General features: G+C 37.2%; 3 protein-coding genes across 3 annotated transcripts in view; 2 read left to right on the top strand and 1 right to left on the bottom strand.

Moving 5' to 3' along the window:
• The first annotated feature begins 43 nt into the window (after window positions 1–43).
• On the top strand, window positions 44–5,521 carry rhot2 (ras homolog family member T2). The gene is made up of 19 exons (XM_020924101.2): window positions 44–229; window positions 703–761; window positions 945–1,026; window positions 1,132–1,175; window positions 1,275–1,328; window positions 1,403–1,455; window positions 1,564–1,672; window positions 1,800–1,901; window positions 2,002–2,100; window positions 2,175–2,283; window positions 2,376–2,496; window positions 2,570–2,654; window positions 2,739–2,884; window positions 2,962–3,062; window positions 3,334–3,464; window positions 3,544–3,624; window positions 3,718–3,840; window positions 4,351–4,553; window positions 4,636–5,521. The coding sequence occupies exons 1-19, from the start codon at window positions 193–195 to the stop codon at window positions 4,748–4,750; spliced, it is 1,854 nt and encodes a 617-aa protein (XP_020779760.1). The 5' UTR covers window positions 44–192; the 3' UTR covers window positions 4,751–5,521.
• Window positions 5,522–5,974: 453 nt separating this feature from the next.
• The window catches only part of rhbdl1 (rhomboid, veinlet-like 1 (Drosophila)), a 48,056-nt gene continuing 42,533 nt past the window's right edge, over window positions 5,975–11,497 (top strand). The window contains exon 1 of the mRNA XM_055150250.1: window positions 5,975–6,132. The gene's annotated coding sequence lies outside the window, so the exon portion shown is untranslated. The remainder of the gene's footprint in view (window positions 6,133–11,497) is intronic.
• LOC110159542 (histone H1.0) lies at window positions 6,581–7,706 on the bottom strand. Its single transcript, XM_020924102.2, has one exon. It carries the CDS (start codon window positions 7,528–7,530, stop codon window positions 6,946–6,948), a length of 585 nt encoding a protein of 194 aa, XP_020779761.1. The 5' UTR covers window positions 7,531–7,706; the 3' UTR covers window positions 6,581–6,945.

Genomic DNA, 11,497 nt, shown 5'->3' with positions numbered 1-11,497 from the left:
ACAATTTTAGTTTTCGTTTTTATCCAGCAGAGGGCCCGCTTTCATCGCGTGAACCGGAAAGACATGGGCTTCACCTTGGCTGCACACAAACCATGCAAAGGCGCTCAATTGGTTTTTATTTTGAAGTGCGTTCTTAAATCGTAATATAAATGGTACTTTAGAGACTTTGGTCGCTGCTGAAACAGAAGCGAGATGAAACAGGACGTGAGGATACTTTTGTTAGGGGAACGTAAGTCTTACCCGTTGTCAGCTCAACACAAGCTAAAAACTAGCATTATTAGCAGGAACTTGTCCTGTAGGAATTGTTATGATGATGTTTGTAACACTTTTTCACAATTAAAACTTGAAGGCAAAAGCATAGTTAATAAACCAGTGTAATGAGTGAATTATACTTTGAACATATGTTATTTTGAATCAAATATCAAATCAATTCCATCTCCAGGATGAGTATTATCTTAAATAAAGTTTAGGTTACTTTGGCTCGAAATTTCGGCCGCTGTTTGGGAGTTACGACTTTTGTAATTGAACTCGACAGTATTTACACGGTAAATTAAAACAGGTGTACAGGAACGGTAACATGCAACTCTTATTCTACTACTACTGTAACGTCAACTAATCTCTAATAAATTATTAAATACAATCCCTCTGTCGCATCACAGAGATGGGTTTCATTGTGTATAACTGTGTAATTACTTTTTACAGCCCAAGTTGGGAAGACCTCACTCATCATGTCTCTGGTTGGAGAGGAGTTCCCAGAGGAGGTGTGTCAGTACTTTGTATTTCAGAATTAATACCTTATTGTACGAGTTGATCAATCTGGATTATATATATCTGCGCTTCCAGAAAAAAAATCCACAATATATCATAGAGATCCAGTGTTTGTGTCCAGTTTGGGTAATTCCCAGTTCCCAGTCAGTGTGAGATGTATTTATTATTGTGAACAGGTCCCTCACAGAGCAGAGGAGATAACCATCCCAGCTGATGTGACACCAGAGAAGGTGCCCACGCACATTGTGGATTACTCTGGTAAGTAACAATGGCTCTTATTTGCTGTTCACCATTTGTTGTGATGTGAACTGCAGCAAAACATGAAACATATTCAAACTTTTTCGCATTTTGCTCTTTTAACAGAAAAAGAGCAGACTGAAGAAATACTCAGAGATGAAATTGTTAAGGTGAGTACAGATAATAATTGCACTATGTTAGAGGAATCTACAAAATAACTGAAAAAAGTATGTCATTCACACAAATGCAATTTTTGTTTTTCTTTCAAGGCTAATGTTGTTTGTGTTGTATATGATGTTACCAATGAGGACACAATCGAGAAGGTAATGGACTCAATCAAACCTAATGAAATTTTATGTAGTCTGTTTGAACAACATCTGTGTTTGCTTCATTTCAGATCAGAACAAAATGGATCCCTTTGGTGAATGGAAATGCAGAAAAAGGGAACAAGTATGTTCCTATGAGGACAAGAGGATATGTTTTTACGTTAATAAACTACAGCAAGGACAATAGGTTTTATTTCAATAAACAAAACTTTATTTTCCTCTCAACTCACAGAATCCCTATTATACTAGTCGGAAACAAATCTGATCTTCGCTGTGGGAGCTCTATGGAAACTATTCTTCCCATTATGAACCAGTTCTCAGAGATAGAAACCTGTGTTGAGGTGAGTTTCAAATGTCCAACCTGCTGTAATCTTTTATTTGTTGATAAATTAACTAGGTACATGATCCTAATCTTGTATAAACATTCATGCAAATGCCATTGTCCTCCCTCTTGCTCTTTCTCTAAAGTGTTCAGCAAAGAACCTAAAAAATATTTCGGAGCTGTTTTACTATGCACAGAAGGCAGTTCTTCATCCAACTGCCCCTCTTTATGACCCTGAGGATAAGCAAGTATGGATCTGAAATGCTGTAGTATTCATTAATTTTGATAATTATTCATTCATTCATTCATTCATTCATTCATTCTGAGCTTTTATGATTTGGTCCTCAGTTGAAGCCTCTGTGTGTACGTGCCCTTAGCAGAGTTTTCTACATTTCAGACCAGGACAATGACCGGATCCTTAGTGATGCTGAATTAAACTGTTTTCAGGTAAAATCATATTTAGTTTGGAAGCAACCTAATGTAATGTAATTAGAAAATAATAGAATGTGTTATCTTTTTAGAAATCTTGCTTTGGGAATCCTTTAGCACCTCAAGCATTAGAAGATGTGAAAACTGTGGTCTGGAAGAATACCAGTGATGGGGTACAAGACAATGGCCTAACTCTAAACGGTAACATCAATATGTTTGAACACATGACTTCAGAGCATATTGTTCAAATGGCACAAGTATCTGGTAACTGAGGATCACGTTTCGCTTTCCAGGTTTCTTGTTCCTGAATACATTATTTATTCAAAGAGGTCGACATGAAACCACTTGGACCATCCTTCGTAAATTTGGTTATGATGACAACTTAGAACTGACTGATGATTATCTTTACCCTGAGTATGTCAATTGGTGTTTATATTAAATTCCATTTAGTTTAAAGTGTATAAATGTAGTTGTTTCTTTTTCTTAGGCTGCGGGTTCCTGTTGGTTGTACAACAGAACTCAATCACCTTGGTTTCCAGTTTCTTCAGCAAGTATTTGACAAGTATGATGAAGTACGTGGCATGGACATAAATTCATAGTTACAAAATTATACTTTTATTTCTATCATTTGCTACATGTGTTTATTTTTCTCACAGGACAAAGACTCAGCTTTGTCACCAGGAGAACTTAAGAACTTATTTTGCGTTTGTCCCTACATGCCATGGGGCCCAGAGGTCTACAGGTCTGTCCCGACATCAGAAAAGGGTTTTATTTCTAATAAAGGCTATCTATGTCAGTGGACGTAAGTGTCTGATTAAATTAAACTTTATTTGATCTAGTGTAAAAATCCAGAAAGCTTACAAACACCTCTTCTTTCAGACTTTCTGCGTACCTAGACATCCACCGTTGCCTGGAGCACCTCGGATATCTAGGCTATTCCATACTCACTGAGCAGGATTCCCAGACTGCTGCAATCACAGGTGCATGCTCTTTTTTTATTAAGATTACTTAACTGATTCAGATACATTGCATCAAGTTTGTCTTTGGTACCAGGTTTCAATCAGGTCTTAAAAATTCAGAAAGCTATATTTTTTCAAAGTTTCATTATTTGGTTTGGGTACATCCAGCTTTGAATCTTTTAGCTTAAGAGAATTTTTAAATCTGTCTGAAGAAATAAGCTATGTAAAATTGTAAACAAACAAACCATGCACTGTAAAAGTTTAAAAATTGATTCTGCTTTCGTCTTTGTAGTGACAAGAGAAAAAGAGGTGGACTTGGAAAAACGTCAGACTCAGCGGTCTGTGTTTCTCTGTAAAGTGATTGGGCCTCGGGGGACAGGAAAATCAGCCTTTCTCCAGGCTTTTATTAGTCATGACACAGCAGTACGGCAATTGCAACCCCAATCATTTAAAATTTATCTAGACTGTCATATAATGCTATGTTCTGTTTTTGCATGTACAGAATAAGGAAAAACCCAGCAGTGCCTTTTCCCCTTATGCTATAAACACCATTCAAGTCAGTAACCAGGAAAAGTATCTTATAGTGTGTATTCTTAATTTTTTTCGTTTTTTTTTTTATTTGTGTTAACCTGACTGTGGCATCAGTCTGAACATATATGTACTGTCCTCTGAGCAGCTCCATGAGGTAGATGTGGAGGTGGAGTTCTTAAAGACGTCCGATGCGGCGTGTGATGTCGCCTGTCTCATGTACGATGTCAGCGACCCACATTCTTTCGACTATTGTGCCAGTATTTACAAGGTGAGTGATTCCTGCATGCTTGAGTCATATTTATACTCCTGCATTCAAAACACTATTTCTCTGAAAATTCCCCTACCCCCTCATACACACCCTAATTTCTTTATTTACATTCTCTGCTGCTATGCATAGGCGGGGAAGTCAGCATGATCCTCAGCTTCTGTAGTTTGGAACAGGGAGTTCCCGGACTTGTTTTTTAAGTTATTTTAGATCAATATTGCAATTTAAAATGTCAAAAAAATTAAATCATTGCCTACCTGTATCATAGGTTATAACAATATAGCAGAGAAAAGCATGACATGCCTTCTTTAAATTTTATTTCAAAAAAAGGTAGATATGTCAGATATTTACGGACTAATGAAAATATTTTTTGTGCAAGTGCCTGTCCTCTGGTGACAGTTCATAAATATCTGAAACTTATCCAATTTCACAGCAGAGCAGGATTTACTTCTCACCCACTAACGTGCACAGGTGTCTCTTTTTGTTATGTTGTTCTTTCATTTTCCATTACAGCAACATTATATGGAGAGCAACATCCCATGTGTTGTAGTGGCCTCAAAGGTGGATCTCCCTGAAGTAAAACAGCTCCATGGGATGACACCGTCAGAGTTTTGTTATAAACACAGGCTGCCTGCTCCACTGCCTTTCTCTCATCAGTTCCTTGATTCAACAAGCAAAAACATCTATAGCAAACTGGCCTGGGCAGCAGTGTATCCGTATGTTCACAGCTGAACAAGTTCATTCAGAAAATGCAGTATTTTGTACTAAAGGTTCTTTCTATATCCACATTTACCATAGGCACTTGAATGGATCAGACATGAGCCACACTTCGTTCTGGCTGAGAGTGGCACTGGGATCCGCTGTCGTTGCTGTTTTGGGCTTTGCAATCTACAGAGCCGTTCGACAGAAATGACCCAACAATCAACAGAGCTTTATTTTCACCTAGACCAAATGTCCAAGACCACAGTTTCTCTGCTTCTCCAGCCAGGCATCATATGTCAATTTGCTTTTTTCCCCTGTCAGACTTCCTTTCTGCCACATACTTCCTTTGCCTTACAACGTATTTTCAGGCTGAGCTGTCAATACCATGATTTAAACAATGATTGATTCTTCTGGTGCTTTCTCCAACTGCAAAATGTAAAAAATTTTATCTGCCAAGTGTTATTGTTGAGACTGAATAGTTATTGCATACGTGCAGTGTTTTCTATATCTTAATGCCAAGACGATTCAAGACCTACCCCAAAGGTGCACCAAGTGAAGCTATTAGCCCATAGTTGCCTGCCAATTATTCTGTCCATACGTAACAGTCAAGACAAATGCAGAATGTTCTGATCGACCTTGCCAAAATTTACACTAACCCTTAAAATTGTGCATGGATGCTTAACAATTCTTTACCTATCCATATTTTCATTATAAAATATAAAAGTGTGATATAAGTATTTGCAGTTTGCTAGAAGGGCAGGCAATCTATTTATTCTTTAACTTTTCTTTTTACATAATTTTCAATAATTTCATTGCTTTTATCAGTTTACCTGTGTAAATTATGTATGAAAATATCACAAAAATTAATGCTTTCATTTGCATACAAATCTATTCTTTAACATTATGATTTTAAAATGTGGCTGTTTTTCTTACTGAATTGAAATTGAACTGACTGAATGCTTAATAAATGACCAAACAAGAATTGAAAGTTGAGCCACTTCCCTTGAAATAGAATAGAGTCATGTGTATTTTTTGTTGTATTTAGTTTCAAACGATTGTTATGATGGAATTTAATGTACTTTTTTATTTGTTTATGCATTATATTAGACTAGCCTATTATTTACAACCCCTTCATGGCTTTTACTCTTAAAAGGTACATTATATAACTTCTGATATTTCCTTATATTCTCCATCAAGATTTTTAGTTATTTATTTTTTAATGTATAACATTCCACAATATATCATAAAGGTTTATGGAAACAAAGCAGGTCAAGAAGCCAATTATAAAAAGGTACACAACTGAATAAATGAAAAATGGAGAAGTTTAATATATTGTGGAATTACATTTGGACCTAAAAGGTTAGACAGCGTTTCTTTATAACGTATTTACCACATAACAAAATAAATGTTATGGTGTTCTTTTACTCTAACAAAATATTATTACGGCAAAGGGACTTCCTGAGCGCTATTCTGTTCATGTTTCAGAATGTGATGTCATGCCTCTGCCGAGAACCCCTCTGACTGTTGTACTCTGATGACACCACTAGATGGCAGTATTGGATTGGTGTTTGGCGAGACCGAGACCCAGCAGTGGTATGTATTTTGGGTGTGTCCTTGATCAACCTGCTGAAAGTGCGTGCATCTACTCTTCCACAATACTGGATCTACAAAAAGTCAAATTTACATCATTTATGCTCATCTGTCAATTAGCTCAAGTTAAACTGACCAGATTTATTCATGCCAACTCCACTTCAAAAATTGTATGTTTGAAACCGTCTTAGGCTACATTTATCACAATCAGGTGTCCTTTGATTTGAAAAGTTTATCAAGCGTTTATGCTAGCGCCTATATTGCCATAGGTTATGGATTCTTATACAATAATCATAAGTCATGAGTGGACAAAGAACACGTTCAGCATATTTTTACATGACCTAATTTAGCTTCTATAAATAGGTCTATATTGTAACTCTGCTAATACCCCCTTATGATCTGGTGTCAGTTAATATGGTTGATTGATCAAGACACAAGAATTTAAAATAAATTCTATAAGACGACAGTTTTATTTGAATATTAACAGTCTTAAAAGTGACTGAACACAGTGATGTCGAGTCTTCAGACATGAGGGCATTTACAATGACACTTGTTGTCCACTGTCAATATGCTGCACGAGGGCTCAACAATGCTCACAAAATTAAACATTTTATTAGAACTATGTACAAGAAAACTTATCAGAAAATTCTGAATCAGCATTAACAGTGAAGTCAGAGTTAAAGAAAATTCTACAGCATATGCTATAGTGCAATGGTGAAGATGTAAAACAGATTTCAATTTGCATGAAACTTTACAAAAATAATGCACATACAAAAAAACACGTCCGTATTATTTACATGTCTCTGACACAGTCCTTCACTTCTTCTTGGCAGTCTTGGCTGCCTTTTTGGGAGACTTTGCCTTGGGCTTTGCTGCCTTTTTCACGGGTTTCGCCTTGGGCTTAGCTGCTTTGGGCTTCTTTGCTGGTGCTTTTTTGGGTTTTGCGGGTGTTGCCTTTTTCACGACCTTTTTCGCCTTCTTTGCTGGTGCTTTTTTGGACTTCTCTGGAGTCTTAACCACTTTTTTGGGCTTAGCCACTGCCTTCTTGGCTTTAGGGGGCTTCGGTGCCTTCTTTGGCTTGGCTGCAGCTGGTTTGCTTGGCTTTTTGGAGTCCTCAGGTTTGGAGAGCTTGAAGGATCCAGATGCTCCGATGCCTTTGGTGTGTTTGAGCATCCCGGACGCGACTAACCTCTTTAGGGCAAGTTTAATCTGCACATCAGCATTGTCCCCCACTTTGTAGTTCTTCCTGATATACTTCTGGATGGACTGACGGGACGCTCCGCTCCGGCTGGCATCGTCCACAATGGCAGCTTTAATCATATCCGAATATTTGGGATGAGAGGCAGCTTTCTTGGGTTTGGCTGCCTTCTTGGCTTTAGCTGGAGCTGTCGTCTCTGTCATGGTCACTTTGAGTTGCTTCTCAGAAGTAAAAATTCTTTAAAGTGTATTTCACCGCGCTGAATAGACTAGTGAAAATGATAAAGTCAATATCAAAAGCACCCTTTCAAAAATAAAAAATGTAGGTACACTTAAAGTATCCCGTGTGCGTCTGATTAACTTAAGTGTCTTGGTCTACGGTGCGCATGTGAGTCTATGAAGGCACGGTGCGGACGTGATGGAGAACACCAACTGCCAGCAGCTGATCTAGCGGACTCCATGGAACTGGCGCCGTCCCGTTTGTGTTTCTTCATCCTCTTACTACGGACAAATTAAAAAAATACAGCCAAAGGACAAATGTCTAAACTATCTCGATTTGTTGCGGGGACATTAGGCTTTGCGTGGTTATAGTTGTCCTTTTATGTCTGCTTCTCTGAACAACTTTTATTCCATGAAAACCGAGTGGAAGTAACGTGTGATGTGAACAATTTTCCACAATTCGCGTTAAATTGACCCAAACAGAAGGAATTTGGGGACAAATCTCTGATTGCATATCAAAATCTAATCTATGCTGAAGGGGATGCAGGCAGTTTGTCTGATATATGAAGCCGTTTTCGCTTTTAATAACACCGTACATTTTCTCAACTAACACAGTCCGGCCATTGACTTTGAATGACGTGGTCGAGATTATTTACTGTTAAATGCCCTATAAATACATTTTAATCGCATGTAAGTTATGGATGACATTTGTGATCATACTATTCGTCTATACTGGGTACAATTTGGTCGTTTGGTATTGTATTTTTGATGCTTTATGGACAGAATGGCTTATTCGCATCACTATGGCACTAGCACTCGAGCTCCATTGTCAGGAAAGTTGCCAACACCTGTAAGTCTTATTTTAGGGATGTCATTTAGTAAAAATGAAAACAATGTTTCAGATCTCAGTGTAATAAAATGTTATAGGGTCAGATCTCTATCTACTTTACATGCTAGCTTGCAGTCTAAGCAAACCACTTGAGTGCAGGCAGAGGGATGTGATGGCTTTCTTTTGTTCAGGAACTGGCGCATCAGTGGCAACAGCAGGTTGGACAATATGGGCTCATATGTTTTATAATGATGTCTAGTGCTACTGTAGTAAAGCAAAAAATAATACAAATGCATGCTTAGCAAACTTTGCAATATTTCCCATTTCCTATATACATGTTTTATATAAATATATGCATATATTTTTGGCCGAGTATGATGTTATTCCATGCAACGCCATTTTGATTCAGTACATAGTAGGGTTTACTTTGGTTAGTCAATTTTGCAACTTTTGGAATTATTGAATACACTCCCAGTTACAATGTTGGTAATCATATATTCCATAATCAACCACAAACATTTTATTTTGGAGAAATATATTCAATGCACTCCTTCCAAAGCGTGTTATTAATTCTCATACAATTAAGCAAATGTTAATGTAATAATTTATGATGAGCTATTCTTAAATTAATTGTTATATAAATTAATTAGGTTAACCAACCTGTGCTTTATGCATCTTTATTGTTATCTTTTTCTTCCCCACTAGTGTCTGAGCTGAGAAGTTTTTTGTATCACGTGGGTGATGTTGGTGCTGGTTAGATGCAGGGTAAGCCATGTGGACAACTGTATAATTATAATATAATGAATGGGAGAAAAAATGTGATTGTCTTTTGACTTGAATAGACAAAGTGTGTTTACAGGCATTAAATAAGTAAAAACAGATAGTTTGCCTTTACACATACAGAAAAGAAGCCTACAGTTCAACTGAGTCCACAATGAGGCAAAAAATTACAATGGGTGAATAAATGGGAACTAAACACGTCTATGATTAATCTACTGATCTGGATGAAATTAAACGTAGACTACTGCACTTAAAAACTGTGCATTGAACAGGGTGGGAGGAGCTATTGGTGAAGGAATGAAAGATGAATGAGTGATTAGGGGAGATAGGAGGGTGAATTAAGTGAGTTGCGTTTATTGCTTGCTATGCAAAATTCTTTGCAACGTGTAGACGCAACGCATTTTTAGCGTTTATGAATAAGCTACCTTAATGTTGGTTTTGTAATGTTCCATCTTCTTGTGGCATTCCGTTTTGGCACAAAGCTTAACCTAATGATTGAGAATTTCCCCACCTTTTTATTGCATTTTGTCCTTGTTAAGGATTAAACATCCGCGTCATGTCCCTGTGGACGTTGCATTGACTGTAGCCTAAATGCTTTGTAGAGTGCGCTGAAGAGGCACACGAACAGCGAGCTGTGACCCGCTCTGACCACTCCCTCCTTCCACCGACAGAGGGACATCCTCCACTTGGACAGACAACATGACGCTACCCTTTGACCGAGAATTGCACTTCCAAGACACGGGCTGATGACAGATTATTCTGTTAATATTATCAAGATACAGTGATACAGTCATTTTCGACTTGAATTAAATCCAAAAGTGAGTGGCTATTTTAAGGTTGTACGGTGTTAAATTCCAAATATAGTACATGGACCTTAGATGTTTAAAAAATGGAGAACAACAATTCAGCTATAACCTATATATGTGTGTGTGTATATATATATATAAGTATATATATATATATATATATATATATATATATATATATATATATATATATATATATATATATATATATATATATATATATATATATAGATATATACAGATATATATATGACAGTACAAAAACCGGAAGATCATGCTTTGTTGTCTCAGAAATGCTCAGATAAACCCGATAACCTAACTGTTGTTTATTTGAAATACTTAAAAATAATTAATTTAAAATTAAAATAACTTAAATAATCCTTAAGGTTGGATTTAAAACGAAGTTTGTCATTTTACCTCTCCAAATCAGCTTTGCATCAATTAACTTTTCTAATGTTTCAGATTAATTGGCAAGTGAATAAAACAGGTTCGCACCTGTGACCAGCTGCTGTTGATGACTGTTGGGTTTGTGTGGTGAAAGTAATTTAAGAGATAAGATAACAATAATTTAATCAGATGTCCAGCATTCAAGAAAAATGCAGTGTGTTCTAATTGAACTGAATTAGTCATCTTCTGAGTTTTTGAAAAGTTCACACTGAACATAATGCTGATGTTGAAGGGGTGGTTCTAACGTTTGCCATTTGCTTTTCTAAGTTGTGGGGGTTGAAAACTGGTAGCAAAGCTTCAGTATGTGCTCAAAAAGTTTTGTTGCATACTTGAATGTATTTGTGTGTGTGTGCGTGTTATTTACCCGGAACTATAAACATTCCTGAATTTTTTGACTATTTAAGAAAATGTCTCCATAACTGTGTGATAATGTGGCCATTAGCGGCAGTAGTTGTATTTTGTATATAATTTTGAGTCATTGGTTCCTTAATGTGGTTTCCAATCCAACAATTCACCCATAGTTTTTTTGTGTGTTCTCCAAACAAAGTACTGTGCCAGTTCAATAGAACAGGAAGTGACAAGACACTAACTCTTTATGCTATCCTCGGGCAGCTGGGTGCCATGTGTCTGCCTTTTGGAGGTGCCATGTGTGCAGCTTTGACAGTTGTGACAACACTTGAATCTAGGAGCAGGTGTCAGCGCCAAGTGCTGACTTCGACATGAGCTAATACAGGCCTGCCACTTTGCTTTGCACTAAGGTACTCTTTGTAAAATATCTCCCCGTTACCATTCCACAACAACTTTCTCTGTCTCAGTATTTAGCTCATGCTGTTACTATTTAGTGTATATTCTATTTTGTCCTCATATGTCAGCTGTTAGGCCACCTCTCACATGACTGTGTCCTCTTTGGTACAGTCCTTAAAGCACCTGCCCTGTGTCACTCACATACACAGGTCCAACACAAGCTTTTGTATGCCATTGTTTATTACTGATGATGACACAGCCTTTTCAACTCAAAGGGACCCTTTTTATGGGTATTTGGGGTATATTTGGGAGAAAAAGCAGTCAGCGGCACACAGTTAGAAGACAC

Source organism: Boleophthalmus pectinirostris, unplaced genomic scaffold, assembly GCF_026225935.1.
Source record: "Boleophthalmus pectinirostris isolate CB_2022bp ecotype Guang Dong unplaced genomic scaffold, ASM2622593v1 HiC_scaffold_14, whole genome shotgun sequence".
Classification (NCBI taxonomy): domain Eukaryota; kingdom Metazoa; phylum Chordata; class Actinopteri; order Gobiiformes; family Gobiidae; genus Boleophthalmus; species Boleophthalmus pectinirostris.
The sequence above is the reverse complement of the archived record's forward strand: the minus strand, read 5'-3'. Positions and strand labels throughout refer to the sequence as shown.

Coding starts and splice junctions, on each gene's coding strand:
- rhot2 (XM_020924101.2), top strand. CDS start 193: ATGAAACAGGACGTGAGGATACTTTTGTTAGGGGAAC. Junction 1,456..1,563: donor AATGCAGAAAAAGGGAACAA/GTATGTTCCTAT, acceptor CTCAACTCACAG/AATCCCTATTATACTAGTCG. Junction 1,902..2,001: donor ATGACCCTGAGGATAAGCAA/GTATGGATCTGA, acceptor TTTGGTCCTCAG/TTGAAGCCTCTGTGTGTACG.
- LOC110159542 (XM_020924102.2), bottom strand. CDS start 7,530: ATGACAGAGACGACAGCTCCAGCTAAAGCCAAGAAGGCAGCCAAACCC.